The following is a 17,826-nucleotide window of genomic DNA, read 5'->3' on the forward strand; positions in this document are numbered from 1 at the left end:
GGCCAAGCCGAGCGGAGCGCATGAATGCGGTGCAGCTTTCTCGCAAGGGCCATTCAGATGGGAAGGATGGGGGAATTATCCCGCGGAGACTGAAGGACCTCTTCTTGTTTGGGGGTGGGTGGGTGGCCCTGCCTCTTTTCCCATGCCCGCGTCTCGTCGAAGAGCCATGGGAGGATTTCATAAGGTCCCCTTTCTCCTGGTAGACCCAGTTGGGTAGCCATCCTCCAGAGGGTCTCAAGTAACAACAAACCTATGCTGAAAATAACGTAGTTACCAATAAACAACAGCACGTGGCTCTGAGATTACAAATAAACAAATACAATGATATAAGGTACTGCAGTCTTCATTCATGTAATGCTCATCAATAAATCAAACATATTACATACATAAACAGAAAGCAAAGAGTCCCGATAGGAATTAATGTTCATTCCAAGTCCCAAAGGAATTAATGTTCATTCCTGAATGGAAACAAACTGTTCTAGGTCAAACCCGACCGTTCCAATATATACAACAAAAAAAGTTCTTAGTAAGGAGTTCCCCAAGACGAAAATCCTCTCCAGGGGAAGATGCAAAAAATGAATGTTTTCATTCAGGAATGAACATCAATTCCTTTGGGACTTGGAATGAACATTAATTCCTATTGGGACTCTTTGCTTTCTGTTTATGTATGTAATATATTTGATTTATTGATATGTTTGATTTATTGATGAGCATTACATGAATGAAATTGCAGTATCTTATATCATTGTATTTGAGTTATTTGTAATCTCAGAGCCACGTGCTGTTGTTTATTGGTATCCTCCAGAGGGTGGCTGGAGATCTCTGGGAATTACAACTGATCTCCAGACCACAGATATTCTAACTCATTTTGACTCTTGTTTGGAGGGACCTTATCAAAATGTTCTACCGTGTTTTTTTTTCTACCTCACCCTTCTTCCAAAGACCCCGGGGCAGTGTATGCGATACTCCTCACCCCAGTTTTATCCCCACAACAACCTGGCGAGGTAGGAACACGAAGCCAGCTGGGTGACCAGCTTGGGCTAGTCACAGCTCTCTTACAGCTCTCTCAGCCCCACCCACCTCACAGGGTGTCTGTTGTGGGGAGGAGAAGGGAAGGTGATTGTGAGCCGGTTTGAGTCTCCCTTAAGTGGTAGAGAAAATCAGCATATAAAAAACAACTCTTCTTATTCTACTTCTCTTTCTTCTTCTCTTTCTTCTCCTCCTCCTTCTCTTTCTCCTTCTCTTTCTTCTCCTTCTTCTCACACAAAATGACACTTGGCAACATCCCCTGGCAAAAGGGAAGGAAAAAGACTATCTGACAAAAATAAGCAAAGAAAAACAACCCTTGTTTTCTGTTACTGTCCATTATATACAGCTGTTGGGTCCTTCTTGCTGCCTTAGAACAATCCATCAGCATGGGAAAAGACCTGAGAAAAGCAAAGGTTGCAATTGCAGCAAAAAACAAACAAACCCCACCCCAAACTTAAAACGCTTGCAACCCAGATTATCACAACCATTCAAATTAAAACCAGAAAATCGCGCCGAGGTCACTGAGGAGGACCAAACCACCAGAGCGGAAATCAAAGACAATTTTTAGCACAGATTTTGGCGGGGGGCAGTGGGGGGGAAGGGTTATTTACATACATTGAATTCAGATCTGCTTTTAGCAAATCTTTAAGAGCTTTTTCTTTAAACGCCACATTCCCTTCTCCCTCTGGGGGCGCTTCAGATCTTTCCTAATGTCCAATAATTGAGATAATTGGGCGATGCGGTTTCTAATTAGAAAGGGGAGATCAGCTAACTTTTCACTGACAAATCGCATTTCGGGTGTTCAGGCAGGAAGGGCTTTTGGCACGAGATCTGCTTTCGATGGAAGGTTCCCGGTTTAGTGTCCACCCTCGGGTTGCACGCGGACTGGGCTTACCTGTACCGGTGGACAGTTTGCTCTAATATTGTCGAGTGCTTTTGCATTGATTTATTCAGAACGCTTCCAGCTGAAGGTCTCCCAAGTCAGCTCACAAGTAGAAAACCATCTCATTATAAGATTCTCATACAACTCTGCCTTGTTGTTGGCCTTCCAGAGGAACTGCTGGCCACAGAGGAGGAGGAGGAGGAGAGGGAGAAGAGGGAGAAGAAGAAGAAGAAGAAGAAGAAGAAGAAGAAGAGGGGGGAGGAGAGGGAGGAGAGGAAGAGGAAGAGGAAGAGGAAGAGGAAGAGGAAGAAAGAAAGAAAGAAAGAAAGAAAGAAAGAAAGAAAGAAAGAAAGAAAGAAAGAAAGAAAGAAAGAGAAGAAGAAGAAGAAGAAGAAGAGGAAGAGGAGGAAGAAGAAGAAGAAGAGGGGGGAGGAGAGGGAGGAGAGGAAGAGGAAGAGGAAGAGGAAGAGGAAGAGGAAGAGGAAGAGGAAGAGGAAGAGGAAGAGGAAGAAAGAAAGAAAGAAAGAAAGAAAGAAAGAAAGAAAGAAAGAAAGAAAGAAAGAAAGAAAGAAAGAAAGAAAGAAAGAAAGAAGGAAGGAAGGAAGGAAGGAAGGAAGGAAGGAAGGAAGGAAGGAAGGAAGAAGGAAGGAAGGAGGAGAAGAAGAAGAAGAAGAAGTTAGTTGTTATATGCCGACTTTCTCTACCACTTAAGGAAGACTCAAACCGGCTTACAATCACCTTCCCTTCCCCTTCCCACAACAGACACCTTGTGAGGTAGGTGGGGCTGAGCTCTAAGAGAGCTGTGACTAGCCCAAGGTCACCCAGCTGACTTCGTGCGTAGGAGTGGGGAAACCAATCCAGTTCACCACATTAGCCTCCGCCGCTCCTGTGGAGGAGCGGGGAATCAAACCCGGTTCTCCAGATCAGACTCCACCCCTCCAAACCACCGCTCTGAACCACTATGCATGACTTCATATGCATCTGATTTTTCAAAAATGTACACGCATACCAGAAGCAGGTAGACAAAAAAAAAAAAATACTGCAGAGGCAAAACATATTCCTTTCCCACAATTAGCCGTGAACATGGTTTAGGATATATAATTAATTGGCAAGACCAGAGCTGAATCTTGGAAAATGGGAAAGCACAGCGGGTTTTTACACTCCCTTCCTCTATCCATCCACCAAACATAGAATCATAGAGTTGGAAGGGACCACCAGGGTCATCTAGTCCAACCCCCTGCACAATGCAGGAAATTCACAACCGCCTCCCCCCCAAACTCCCTGTGACCCCTCCTACATGCCTAGAACATGGCCAAGATGCCCTCCCTCTCATTATCTGCCAAGGTCATAGTATCAGCATTGCTGACAGATGGCCATCTAGCCTGCTTAAAAACCTCCAGGGAAGGAGCACTGACCACCTCCCGAGGAAGCCTGTCCCACTGAGGAACCGCTCTAACTGTTAGAAGATTCTTCCTAATGTCTGGATGGAAACTCTTTTGATTTAATTTCAACCCGTTGGTTCTGGTCCGACCCTCTGGGGCAACAAAAAACAACTCGGCACTCTCGACATCTTCCAGCCAATTACGGCAAATCTCAAAACGCAGCATTAACGGCAGTAAATTGACTTTAACCATCTACGGTGTCGCTTCTATTCCCCCGACGGCTTGGAGCAGGTGGCTCTTTGGAGAAAGGGGTTTGGTTAGGAGAATATTGGGGCCAGGGACTTCCTCACTGGCGGAGGCAACGGGGTGCCAACGTTTGGGACTGTGAGAACAAACGGGGGGAAAAAGAATGAAGATTGAGCTTTGCCATCGACGGGCAGCGCCGTTTGAAACGGACGAGCTTTTCCACCGTTCCAAGCAAGCATGGTTCCTCATCCACAAAATATATGCACATACTATGCCATATATTTATTTTAATGACAGGTGTGTTCTGAGATTGGGGGGGGGGGTCCTCTCGCCACTTTGGGGCACGAAGGAGGCCGATCCTGCTGTTGCCAAATTCAGAACCTAATGACCCGGTGCCTTTTTAATGAGCCCTTAATAGACAATTCAAGGCAAGCCGGCAGATACGCCCTTCTCTTCCTCACCCATCGGCTCAGGGCCCAGCCATTGTCCGGGCCGGGAGACCCGCTGTCAATTTAATCCGGCAGCTAAATTTACAACCGACGTGCTGCCTTCCAGATGTATAATTTATTTGTGTCACAGATCATTTATTAAATTCTCCTCCAGACCCATCTTTGTCTCCGTTGCGCCAACCCACCCACCCCCTTCTCCCCGGGCCCTGGCAAGCACCTTCCCTCGCTCTGATGTATTCTTCCCAGTCTTCTGCGGCTCCGCCGCGGTCAGTCAATAAACACATGGGGATCGTTTTGGCCTCATTACAGGCCACCGATCGGGACGGATGATGGAGTGGCGGTCGCCGTGCCATCTGTACACGGGGTTCCTTTCCCTTTGTCTTCCCGGACACTTTTGGGAAGATGGATGAGATCCATCTGTAGGGGGGGGGGAGTCCTGCCTTTGGGGACGGGTGGGGTGGGGGTTCAGGTGAAGAAATGATGAAGAGGGAGCGTTCTGGACAGCGGAACCGCTCGGCGCTCCATTTCGGAGAGCCGTCGCCGGACGTGAGGCCTGGATTGCATCGACAGCCCGAATCTAATTGCCCTGGGCCTGCTATCTAAGGGCAATCTTCCTTCCTACCTGGATTCTCTAGTTAGGCCAAAGTTATGTAGGATCTTCATGTGTTCAAGACTTAATTGCCCCTTTTCAATGGTTTTGCTGGGCCGTATGCTAAAGATCCCTTTTTCAGACCGGCTGTGTCCCTGCTCTCTTCAGTCATACAACTGATAACTAATGAACAGCCCAGCTCTGAGCCAAGCAGAGTGGATTATCGTTAATTGCTAGAAGGGGCTTGCTTAAATAGGCACTGGTAGTTTGGGATGGGTAGTGAAGATGCCCCACCTGCTTGGGTGAAGGTTGGTGGAAATCATAGAATCATAGAGTTGGAAGGGACCACCAGGGTCATCTAGTCCAACCCCCTGCACAAGGCAGGAAATTCACAACTACCTCCCCCACACACATCCCCAGTGACCCCTACTCCATGCCCAGAAGATGGCCAAGATGCCCTCCCTCTCATGATCTGCCTAAGGTCACAGAATCAGCATTGCTGACAGATGGCCATCTAGCCTCTACTTAAAAACCTTCAGGGAAGGAGAGCTTACCACCTCCCAAGGAAGCCTGTTCCACCGAGGACTCCTTGGTACGTATCCTTTTGCACTGTCCTTACATATACCAACTGAGGCTAAAATGGATTATACCATGTTTTAACAAATGGTCCGCATCTTCTCGAGAGACTTTGGTGCAAACGGTTCAGTTCCTCTTAGAGGACTCTGACCCTCAGCGTACCTATTTTGTTGTTCGTTTTTTGGGAGGCTGCAGAGAAGAGTCGAAGGGTCTTGTTTGAGTCTTATGGTCTTATTGTTCAAGGCCTTGGTCTAAGAACAGGGGGGAAAGAAGGAAGGAAGGAAGGAAGGAAGGAAGGAAGGAAGGAAGGAAGGAAGGAAGGAAGGAAGGAAGAAAGAAAGAAAGAAAGAAAGAAAGAAAGAAAGAAAGAAAGAAAGAAAGAAAGAAAGAAAGAAAGAAAGAAAGAAAGAAAGAAAGAAAGAAAGAAAGAAAGGGGTGTGATTCTTTAGACGGAGGCCTGAAAATGGAACAATGGCCTCTGTGATCCTGAAAGATGGGTTGAAGCGCTGGCCTGGAGACAAAGGATCCCGCATGTCAGCACTTCCAAGGAAGAGGGGCACTTTCACGCCCTCCCTTCCATCTAGACTCATTCATACAAATAGTGGGCACAGCAGTAACTACTGCTGAGTCGAGATTTTCCCGCCTGGCCTTTCACTCTTCCAGACGCTCAAACAGTTTCTTGTTCAGTCGGTGGTGTTTAATTGGGGGAGTGGGGGAGACTAAAAACTATTTTTATGCTGCTGATGGTTGTGTATCATTGCTGTCGTCGATTCCATTTACTGTCATGTGCTTCTGTCGAAGAAGAAGAAGAAGAAGAAGAAGAAGGAGGAGGAGGAGGAGGAGGAGGAGGAGGAGGAAGAAGAGTTGGTTTTTATATGCCGACTTTCTCTACCACTTAAGGAAGAATCAGACTGGCTTACAATCTCCTTCCCTTCCCCTCCCCACAACCTCCCCTGTGAGGTAGGTGAGTCTGAAACAGCTCAAAGAGAGGTGTGACTAGCCCAAGGTCACCCAGATGGCTTCGTGTGTAGGAGTGGGGAAACAAATCCAGTTCACCAGATTAGCCTCCGCAGCTCATGTGGAGGGGGGAATCAAACCCAGTTCTCCAGACGATTGCTCCAAACCACCGGTCTTAACCACCACTCTTAAGCCACCACTCTCCCTGCCCCACATCCTGGGGCAGGGAGTTCCACCATTTAACAATGCGTTAACAGAACGTTCTTGCCTCCCTGTCTTCCAGTGCAGCCCACTGATCTCCCCAAAATGCGGGGGTAGGGGGCCCTTAAGGGTGGCAAATTCAGGGATCGCATCAGGAAAGGGAAATCGCACCTCCTCTTCGGTTGGCAGCCAACCACCGTTTAGCAGCCTTTCTTTAAAAAGAGAAATGTAACCAGCAGAGAGAAGACAGAACTCCGATTCTGACAGCTGACCAAGGAAGCAATGTGTGTGTGTGTGGAGGGGGGCTCTATCGCTGTTGCATTTGCAAGAACCGAATCAGATCTTTAAGAAGAAGAGTTGGTTTTAATATGCCAACTTTCTCTACCACTTAAGGGAGACTCAAACCGGCTATCACTTCCCCTTCCCCTCCCCACAACAGACACCCTGGGAGGTAGGTGAGGCTGAGAGAGCTGTGACTTGCCCAAGGTCACCTAGCTGGCTTCATGTGGAGGAGTGGGGAAACAAATCCAGTTCACCAGATTAGCCTCCACCATTCATGTGGAGGAGAGGGGAATCAAACCCGGTTCTCCAGATCAGAGTCCACCGCTCCAAACCACCGCTCTTAACCACTACACCAAGCTGGCTTTAAGCCTTCTGTTTCCCTGAACAGCTACCTGGATCCACCTAGGAAGTCTTCAAGCAGAACATAAAAGTGGTACACCCTACCCTGTTAATGTAATGGGGAGGGCAGAGCCTCTGCTTGGCATGCAGAAGGTCCCAGGTTCAATCCCCGGCATCTCCACTTAAAGGGACTAGGCAGATAGGTGATGTGAAAGACCTCTGCCTGAGACCCTGGAGAGCTGCTGCCGGCCTGAGTAGACAATACTGACTTTGGTGGACCAAGGGTACAGTACAGTGTAAGGCAGCTTCATGTGTTCATGTGTACCCCCTGCCCTGTCACCATATCCCCTCCCCAGCATTCAGCCACACTGCTCCTGAACACGGAAGTTCCATTCCAGCGTAGCCAGAGATGGGCATTCCCTCCGTTCCTCCCCCTTTCTGGAGGCTAGCTTCCAGCCTGCATTTCAGGACCCACAATGGGAAATCTGGCTGGGTGGGGGGAGTGAATGAGGTCCCCCCACCCTCTGGTTCCACAATGCCAGGTTGATGATAATTCCCACCAGATTAGGGGTCTCTTTCCAGCCAGCTCTAGGGAGAGCTAGAATTGTTGGTGGGGGGGATGATGAAGGGAGGGGGGAATCTCCTGATGGGGAAAACCCAATTCAAGGCCTCGGTCTAAGAACAGGGGGGAAGGAAGGAAGGAAGGAAGGAAGGAAGGAAGGAAGGAAGGAAGGAAGGAAGGAAGGAAGGAAGGAAGGAAGGAAGGAAGGAAGGAAGGAAGGAAGGAAAATGGCAGAACAGGCAAGAAGGAGACATGACTGAGAACAGGATTGAGAGTAATTTAGGGCACAACAGAGGAAGGGAAGAAGGAAGGAAGGAAAGAAGGAAAGAAGGAAAGAAGGAAAGAAGGAAGGAAGGAAAGAAGGAAGGAAAGAAGGAAAGAAGGAAAGAAGGAAAGAAAGAAAGAAAGAAAGAAAGAAAGAAAGAAGGAAGGAAGGAAGGAAAGAAAGAAAGAAAGAAAGAAAGAAAGAAAGAAAGAAAGAAAGAAAGAAAGAAAGAAAGAAAGAAAGAAAGAAAGAAAGAAAGAAAGAAAGAATCTCCTGATGGGGAAAACCCCAGGCGGTGGCTGGTCAGCTGCATGGCCGGGCAAGGGGATGATGGATGGGGTTGAGGGCTAGCGGGACAGGAAGAAGGAAAGCAGTGGGTGAGTGATGGATGGGTGGATTGGGGGGGGGGGGAGAGAAGCAGATGGATGGATAGATGTGAGGCTGGAGGGGGGGGAGAGGAGGAGAGAGGTTGCCCAACTCACAAGGTGCCTGCTCAGAAGCGGAGAGCGCTGCCTGGCTGCCGGTTCCCTCGCTGCCCTGCTCGGTTCGCCATGCCCAACTTCGCCGGCACCTGGAAGATGAAGAGCAGTGAGAATTTCGACGAGCTTTTGAAAGTCCTGGGTAAGGAGGAGGAGGAGGAGGAGGGAGGACCACCTGGATCTCAGCATTGCAATGCACCTTTTTTTGCTTTGCAAAGGGTGGGCGGCGGGTCTACTCAGGAGTAAGTGCCACAGGGACTCAAGGGGGGGGGGGGAGATGCTAACAGCCAGGTAGGCGCCAGCATTGCAAACAGCTCGTTTACTTGGTGTGTGTGTGTGTGGGGGTGTGTGACTGGTAAGGGGGTTACTCGTGAGTAAAGGCGCGCGAGCGTGCCCAGGATCGTGGCCACACAAGCTGGAGCCTTTACTCACTTTACTCACAATTCAGTGCAATGGGATTCTTCTTGCCAAGCATGCAGGCGTAGAAGCATTAATAGTAAATGGTAACGATGTTAAAATAATAATTGTTAACGCTATTTGTCTCCTGCCTTTCCTGGATGGAGCACCGTGAGATAGGGGTGGGGGAAAGAGATCATCTTATTTTTATAATAGGGTCATCTTATAAATGGGGTGGGTGGTATAAAAAGGGGCGGACCCCATTTAAAGTAAGTGGGTTTTTTTGAGAAGGGCAATGAGAAATTGAGAATGACAAAATTTGAATCCGGCTATCTGCTCTCTTTCATCCCTGCTTCCTTGGACTGGAGCTGCTGTTTGAAAGCCCACCTTGTTCCCTTCTCTAGCTCATATTCCAAATCTGGAAGAAGAAGAAAAAACCCTAACGTTTTCTGCTCCCCCCTTCCCTACTTTGCCCCCTCCCCAGAAGAAATGCTACCCCCATGGCCTCAGGACTGTTCAGCGCTAGCTAGAAAGGCAACTCTTCTAAGGAAGAAAACCTAAGCACTTGGAGGGGGGGGGGGATGAATTGCTTAGCGAGCCATTTAGTGAATGGCTGAGCGCCCCCCACCTGCTCCGACACCCCCCCCCCTGCAATTGATCAGAGCACCTGCTGCTATCTCAGCTGTGGCCGGCTCAAAAGCATCAGTTTGCTATTCCCAGTCTTAGAGGAAATCAGAAAAAAACCCCAAGAAAATCGATATATCCAGAAAGCTGAAGCAGCCTAGCTATCCTCAGCTGTCAACACCAGGTAGCCACAGTAGGTCCTTAACACCTTGACTTTTCAGCCCACAGCGCCCGCGATTTCCTCCCTGTTCCAAAATATTTGGGGCAAACATTAGAAAGGCCCTGCTAGATCAGACCCAGGCCCATCAAGTCCAGCAGTCTGTTCACACAGTGGCCAACCAGGGGCCTCCAGGAAGCCCACAAGCAAGATGACTGGAGTAGCATTATCCTGCCTGTGCTCCACAGCACCTCGTAGAACAGGCCTGCTCCTCTGATCCTGGAGAGAATAGGTGTGCATCATGACTAGTATCCATTTTGACTAGTAGCCATGGATAGCCCTCTCCTCCATGAACATGTCCACTCCCCTCTTAAAGACTTCTAAGTTGGCAGCCGTCACCACATCCTGGGACAGGGAGTTCCACAATTTAACTATGTGTTGATTGAGGAAATACTTCCTTTTATCAGTTTTAAACCTCTCACCCTCCAGCTTCAGCAGATGACCCCGCATTCTAGTATTATGGGAGAGGCTCTACCACTGAGCCACAGCCCCAAGCACCATACACAACGCTGGCATACTGAATCAATTGGTCCATGAAAGTCAGTATTGTCTACTCAGACTGGCAGTGGCTCTCCAGGGTCTCAGGTCAAGGTCTTTCACACCACCTACTACTGTTTTTTACTGGAGATGCTGGGTTTGAACCTGGAACCTTCTGCATGCAAAGCAGAGGCTCTTCCACCGAGCCACCAGGTGCAGGGACTTCACGATTCCTCCCTGTCTTTGCCCAGGTGTCAACGCCATGCTCCGGAAAGTGGCTGTGGCTGCCGCCTCCAAGCCCCACGTGGAGATCCGCCAAGACGGGGACCAGTTCTACATCAAAACCTCCACCACCGTCCGTACCACTGAGATCAACTTCAAAGTAGGGGAGAGCTTCGAGGAAGAGACGGTGGACGGCCGGAAATGCCGGGTAAGAACCGGTCCTCCATAATTCACGTCTGTGCTAGCTGATGCCGTTCTTTCACTGACAATTCCCACTCATAAGAACTTAAGAAAGGTCCTGCTGGATCAGACCAAGGTCCATCAAGTCCAGCAGTCTGTTCACACAGTGGCCCAACCAGGGGCCTCTAGGAAGCCCACAAACAAGACAACTGCAGCAGCACCATCCTGCCTGTGTTCCTCAGCACCTAATAGTATAGGCCTGCTCCTCTGATCCTGGAGAGAACAGGTATGCATCATGACTAGTATCCATTTTGACTAGTAGCCATGAATACCCCTCTCCTCCATGAAGATGTCCACTCCCCTCTTCAAGCTTTCCAAGTTGGCAGCCATCACCACATCCTGGGGCAGGGAGTTCCACAATTTAACCGTGCGTTGTGTGAAGAAGTACTTCCTTTTATCAGTTTTTAATCTCTCGTTCAAAATCCAATAGGATGAGTATAGCCTTGGTCAAAGTCTGCTTTCTAAAGGGACGTTTCTGTTCTGTACAGAACACGGGAGGAAAGCAGAATAACCTAGCTCTGTAGAACTCCAAAGAGCAAAATATACCCAGGTTGTTCCTAAAAACCGGAGCTCACAATGACTTATTCCCCTGCAAGCATAGCGCCAGCCACCAAGTCAGTAGAGGATTCGGTCAGAGTCCATATGCCATTGGCGTACGCTTGCCTGAAGTTCACTGTCCACAAAGATCATCAATTGGTACGCATTTCTGGAACAGAACAATGCTTACAAATCTGCACAGCTCTCAATACATTTCCAGTTGATGCTGTTCTACAGATGAGCAGAATTTAGGATCCTTTTTTAAAAAACCGCATTAAAGAGAGAGAAAGAGAGAGTGAGAGAGACTCTGTGTCAAGCAATCGAAGTTTTGAATAAGACGATGTTTAAACATTCCCACTTTTTCAATCCCAACGTGGGATTCATTCCCCCTTTTTCAGTCCTCAACTTGTTACAGTTGTCCAGTTAGAATTTTAGGGGTTTGCCCCCAACACGAAATCTCCCAGAAGTTTTGAAAAGTTTGAGACATTTCATAGTCTGAAGAGAATGGAAAAGATCAAGGTAGGGGCTTACCAAGAGTGGGGGGGGGGGAGAATTGGAAATCTCCCCCCCCCCACAAAAATTTCCCCCAGGATTCTTCAAGCTCTCAAGGGCTTGAGAAAGACAATTTATCCTCATCCTCTTTAGTCCTTTAACTGATGTCCAGTTGCTCTCAATATTCTGTGCGACTGGGGCATATTGAGGCCTCATCAGACCTATTTTTGACGACCCCCCTTTTCATTGGGTTAACTTACGAAGTCATATTTTTCTGCATATCTAGGGAGTCACTCTCCCAAATACAGAGAGACCCCTACCATGTACAAGGATGACCCCTCTGCGAAGCTCTCGTCTTCTGTACGGACACTTTTCTATTAGCTGTGGTGGGAAAAAATAGAATCAATCCCTTGGGCCAGGTAACATGTCACATCTGTGTTTTTCTACAGCTCCCAGAGGACAGCTGGAGCAGATTAACGTTGCCATAGTGGCAAATAACAAGACACGGATCTCTTATAAAAATTAAGAGACCCGGCAATCTTGACAGGGCAACAAAATATGGGTCAGATGTTTCTTATGTCCTATTTAAAGGCTTTGCGGGCTTGGGAAACGATTGCAGAGAGATCACAACTTCTTAGGTTTTTTTTATTATTATTCCAGGGGGAAATCAGTCTGTTAAAACCCTTTGCTGATCTGGACAGCTCTAATCTGAATCCTCTCTTATTCAGGGGTAGGGGTGGGAAGCTCATTTCCGAACTGATCTCTGTCGCCCGGAGATAAGTTATAACAGAGGGAGATCTCCAGCCACCGCCTGGAGGTTGGCAGCCCTATTTTGATGGTATCCTGAGAAGGAACCTGTTGGAAGACTGTTAAGAAATAAAATTGTTGGTATCCTGGGAAGGAACCTTATGAAGGATTCTTGGAGATGGATTCTTTAATATGAAATAAGGGACGGGGTATATAAGGTTTGGTGAAGTGGAACTCACGAAGAACCGAAACGGCCGTCTTCCTCTTCCACTTTTGATCCCCTGCTTTGGGACTGAGTAATACTTACCTGGAATCCATGCTTGAAAGAAGAAAAAAACCTTTAATTGGTACCTCAATCAATCAATCATTTATTTGCAGTCATAGACCATCAAATAAATTGAATTGGTACCTGTTGGACTTTTCGTCTGTCTTTAGGATAGTGAGTTTTGGAAACCTTGGAATATTGTGACTTTGTGTCTTTATGCTTAAGAAATAGGACTTTTTGTACGAGCCTGTCAATTTTATTGTATAATACAGTCTGTTTAGCTATACTTTGCATGGTTGATCTGTGTTAGATTTGGAGTAACCGCCTGGAGGTTGGCAGCCCTATTTAAATAGACCCTTTCTGAATGCAGACGCCCCAATACTAGGAAAATACTTGTAGCGTTGACTTTACATCTGTGGGATGCCAAGTTTATTTTCCTCCTCATTAGCAGCCTCGTATTGCTCCTCCGCTCCGGCAATTATGCTCTCTGGAATCAGAAGGAGAGTTTATGGTCTAGACCACAGGCCGGAACAAAGTAACCTCTGCGCTGTTTATTGCTGCCTGTTTGTGGAAGGATAGACAAGACAACACTGCTAAATTGTGTTTTCTTGGGGACGGGGGATTTTTTTTTTTTGGCCTGCAGAGTTTAGCTACTTGGGAGAACGAAAACAAGATCTATTGCAAGCAAACGCTCCTGGAGGGAGAAGGGCCCAAAACGTATTGGATGAGGGAGTTGGCTGGCGACGAACTGATTCTGGTAAGAGCTTTGAGCCGGGGTCTCGCTACGCTGTTTCCCCTCTGTTACGCTATTAATGCAAAAGGTTTGCCAAGGAGGATAAAACATTTAAAGCTTCTCAAACAAAATGCATGATGCTTCCAGAGAGGCCGGCCCAAGTTGACGTCGGAGGTCACAAACACTGCGTAACAGCAGCTGCGTTCTGAAAATACGCAGGGTTTCTACCCACAAGTTCATCCATCCATTCGTGTGGCTCATTCAAGTGCCTGCATAGATAGGGTTGCCAACTCCAGGTGGGAAAATTCCTGGAGATCTGGGAGGCGGAGCCTCTGGAGGGTGGGGTTTGAGGAAGAGAAAGACCTCAGCAGGGTATAATGCCATAGATTCCACCCTCCAAAGCCAACCTCCAGGTGGGGCCTGGAGATCTCCTGGGAGGAGGGGGAGAAGAAGAAAAAGAAGAAGAGTTGGTTTTTATATGTCGACTTTCTCTACCACTTAAGGAAGAATCAAACCAGCTTACAATCACCTTCCCCCTCCCCACAACAGACACCCTGTGAGGTAGGTGGGGCTGAGAGAGCTCTAAGAGAGCTTCTTCATCATCATCCGATTTCTTCTTCTTCATCATCATCATCCGATTTCAAATTGCAACAGATTACTGTGCCCCAGAGAAGTCTTTCAAAATGGCAGCTCTACCCCCCACCCCAACCCCTCCGTATGTTATACCACAATTGCTTTAAAGTGGAGGAAGGGATTTCTCCTTCCTTTCTTCATGAAAGCAAAGGTCTCTCCCCCCCCCCTTGTTAACAGCCTCAAACCAAATTTTGTACAGTTCATGGATCACACCATGGGGAGGGGGAGATCTCTGAACCAATTATCACTCTGGTCGAAGATCAGAACTTGGAGGGGCTTTGAAAGCAAGGAGGTGTGTGAGTGTGTGTGTGTATACACACACACACACATATCGCACCACAACTGATTAAAACCCAGGCCCTGTGGGGGGACAGATGAATGAGTGAACATTTCTTTAAACGTTGTTGCTGAATTGTGAAATTGAACACGGCAGGTGAGGAAGTTCAGCGTTTGGTCTGGAAGCTCCCGCATGGCTTTGATCTCAAGATGCTCGGTCTTTTCCTTTCAAGACCTGCTTTCGAGGGAACCTTTAATCCCTTGCTTATTAGGATTTTCTCAGCCATATAATTTCATCCTAACGTGGAGGGGCCACTACAATCTCCTGGGGCACGGATGGGCATTGCTTCCCTTCCCTTCTTTTTTTGGGGATATGTATATTTATTCAAAACACTTGTTTTAAAACAATCATTCATTCATTATTATTCTTTCTTTTTCTAGTATGAATGAATGGTTTTATTTGCATTTAGCCATAGACCTTTACAATCATGTCAAGGATACCACATACATAATAAAGGAAATAGAACGTTAATAAAATTCTGGGGCATGAATGGGCATTGCTTCCCTTCCCTTCTTTTTGGGGGATATGTATATTTATGTAAAACACTTGTTTTAAAACAATCATTCATTCATTATTATTATTATTTTTAGTATGAATGAATGGTTTTATTTGCATTTAGCCATAGACCATTACAATCAAGTCAAGGATACCACATACATAATAAAGGAAATATAAGGTTAAAAAAATTGTGGACGGATAATATAATAAAATTACGCTAAAATATACATAATAAAACTATGCTAAACTCGATGCATTCAGAGAAATACTAAGTAAAAATTGTGGTGGTGTCCCAATCAGCCGATGGGACCTAGCAACCATTAAATTCAACCCAAAGGTTCAGCTCTCTTAGCAACCATATCGGACCTTATTTTCTTTGCCGGAAGAGCATACAGGGAAGTCCTATAAAAAACAATGCCATCGGTGTCTTTTAACAAAAATACCAATTTCTCAGCACTAGGACAAGTGTTTAGGCCAGAAACCAACCCAGCAAGAAATTTAGCCCCGGGGAAATCATTATTCACTTAAAACGTTTCATGCAGAGCCAAGACGTGTGCAAGGTCTATTACCTTCTCTGTCCAGGTGTCGGGTCTTCCCACAGCTGTTCAGAGCACTTAAAGATAGAATTTGTCAATCCTAAACAAACAGAGCTAAAAGCAACAAGAAATATATGCGAAAGATGAGGTCCGAATAGCAGCTGATTACTCACAGGGCAGTCCTCTTTTTCTGTGACTGTGGAAAGGAGGCAAGGCCGGACCACAGACTCATGCAGAGACTCGGCACCCAACCTCCGGACTTTCTGCTGCAAATTGCAGGGTCAGGCCACTTTTCCATATTGCAGGGGTCCCCAACATGCTACCCACGAGAGCCATAAATCAACATGTTTTCTGGTGCCCACTAAGTATTTATAGGAAATGGGTGGGACCAGGTAGGCTTTTGCCCAGCAAGGTGTCTGATTGACTATGCAGATGTTTTTAAATGTTGCTTTGGCAGCAGCTGCCATCCCAGCACAGGGATCTACACTGGGTTACTGAAGTTAAGTTGTGGCCATCATTTTGTGGCTGGCTCCGCCTCCTGCGGCGGCCATTTTCCCGCTGCGCCCACCGTGCCATGTTGGAATTCCAAACATGCCTGTAGTCTCAAAAGGTTTGGGGACCCCTGCCCTACTGGAACAATAAGGGGGTGCCGCATGTGAGCTGTCAAGAATGTCCCCGTTCTCGTTTTCATTTTAGACGTTCGGCGCCAACGACGTCGTATGCACAAGGATTTACATACGAGAGTGAAAGATGCCTCTACCATTTCACCGTCGGGGAGCGAAGAGAAGGATTAACTGGCAGATGTGGGTGGTGGGGGGAATCCTGCATGGTAAAATATCTGCGGGGGCTCCCTTGAGAACAGCCGGCAAGACCACACGTTCCCTCTTGAATCCTTGTTGGTCATCTCGTATTTTTTGCTTTGATTCCATAAACCCTGTTAGAACTGTCTACTCCCCCTCCCCTCCTGTTTGCTTTGTAGTTACAAATTTATATGGTTTGATCGGTAAATAAATGGATTGGATATCATTCCCAACTATTTTTTTTTTAAGCTGGCTTAAAAAAATTTCTTGCATTGTGTAGGGGGTTGGACTAGATGACCCTGGTGGTCCCTTCCAACCCTGATTCTATTCTCTGATTCTTTCTTTTATGTTTCTCGTGGAAGAGTGCAGCAATGCCCACAAAGTGCAAAGACCAAAGCAATCTGCTCACTACCGCATGAACACACTTGAACACATGAAGCTGCTTTATACTGAATCAGACCCTTGGTCCATCAAGGTCGGTATTGTCTACTCTGACTGGCAGCTGCTCTCCAGGGTCTCAGGCAGGGGTCTTTTGCATCACCTACTGCCTGGTCCCTTTTCACTGGAGATGCCGGGGACTGAACCTGGGACCTTCTGCATGCCGAGCAGATGTTCTACCACTGAGCCACAGCCTCTCCCCTAATCGAATAAACCCAATACCGTTCCTCCCTTCCATCTGCTCCCCGTTGCTTGGTTACCCATCAGTCTTGGTACCCATTCCCAGCCATGTCTTTTATGCTTCACTACACCTGAAATGCCCATGGGTGGAGCCTGGTAAGATAAGGGCAGAGGGTCAACAGAAAAAACCTCTGGTGGGCTGGATTCTCGGGGTGTTCATCCCGATGATAGTTGCTACCCAAACACAGTTCAGTGGCTGGATCAGTAGTGGGTACCCTGCAGTCAACTCATGCCCAGGGAGCCAGCATGGCGTGGTGGTTAAGAGTGGTGGTTTGGAGTGGTGGACTCTGATCTGGAGTACTGGGCTTGATTCCCCACTCCTCCACAAGAGCGGCGGAGGCTAATCTGGGAAACTGGATTTGTTTCCCCACTCCTCCACATGAAGGCAGCTGGGTAACCTTGGGCTAGTCACACACTCTCAGCCCCACCTACCTCACAGGGTGTCTGTTGTGGGAAGGGGAAGGGATTGTAAGCCGGTTTGATTCTTCCTTAAGTGGTAGAGAAAGTCTCTACCAACTCTTCTTCTTCTTTGAAGGGGCACAGTAGGAAGAATCCCCATCATAGTATAGCTCCGTCTCCCCCCCCCCTCGGTACCCCTCTCAAATCTGGCCAACCATGTTTTGCCACAAATGGGAGAAGATGTTGTTCAGAAGCCTATACATACCTATTTTTTTTAAAGCCAAGCGTTCATCTAACCCAGCATTGTGTTGCCAACACTGGCCAGCAGGAGTTGCAAGAAGCCCGAAAGCAAGGCACCTGCCCTCTGATGCCAACAATTCCCTAGAATCTGGCATTCAGGGGTAAACTGCCCCTGTGAATGGAGGTTCCATTTAGCGGTCACTTCTAATAGCCATTGGTTGAGACATATTCTCTACGGAAGTTTGTCTAATCCCCTTGTTACGGGATGATGGAGTCACTCGTGTGAAATATTCACAATATGGTGTAGAACAAATTCGAGTGCTCGATTTGAGCATTCATAGGTACCGCCTGCGATCGACAACCATAGTGTCAAAACACTGGCACCTCACGTCACGGTGTAAAAACTTTTTTGTTGGCTGAAGGGTTCTGCAGAGACGACAATTTAAAAAGTCACAGAACCGGAACAGATTTCTTCTCTACAGCTAAAGACATTGATCGCCTGGACGAGAACACCTG

General features: G+C 47.4%; 1 protein-coding gene across 1 annotated transcript; it reads left to right on the forward strand.

The window, feature by feature from the left end:
* Positions 1–8,311: 8,311 nt before the first annotated feature.
* Positions 8,312–15,940, forward strand: CRABP1 (cellular retinoic acid binding protein 1). Its single transcript, XM_056866035.1, has 4 exons — positions 8,312–8,381; positions 10,205–10,383; positions 13,100–13,213; positions 15,890–15,940. The coding sequence occupies exons 1-4, from the start codon at positions 8,312–8,314 to the stop codon at positions 15,938–15,940; spliced, it is 414 nt and encodes a 137-aa protein (XP_056722013.1).
* The last annotated feature ends 1,886 nt before the right edge of the window (positions 15,941–17,826 follow it).

This window comes from Euleptes europaea, chromosome 20 (assembly GCF_029931775.1).
Source record: "Euleptes europaea isolate rEulEur1 chromosome 20, rEulEur1.hap1, whole genome shotgun sequence".
Taxonomy (NCBI): Eukaryota; Metazoa; Chordata; class Lepidosauria; order Squamata; family Sphaerodactylidae; genus Euleptes; species Euleptes europaea.

Excerpts from the sequence above, each read along its gene's own strand:
- CRABP1 (XM_056866035.1), top strand. The coding sequence starts at position 8,312 with ATGCCCAACTTCGCCGGCACCTGGAAGATGAAGAGCAGTGAGAATTTC. Across the intron at positions 8,382-10,204 it reads CGAGCTTTTGAAAGTCCTGG|GTGTCAACGCCATGCTCCGG; the intron begins GTAAGGAGGAGG and ends GTCTTTGCCCAG. Across the intron at positions 13,214-15,889 it reads CTGGCGACGAACTGATTCTG|ACGTTCGGCGCCAACGACGT; the intron begins GTAAGAGCTTTG and ends TTTTCATTTTAG.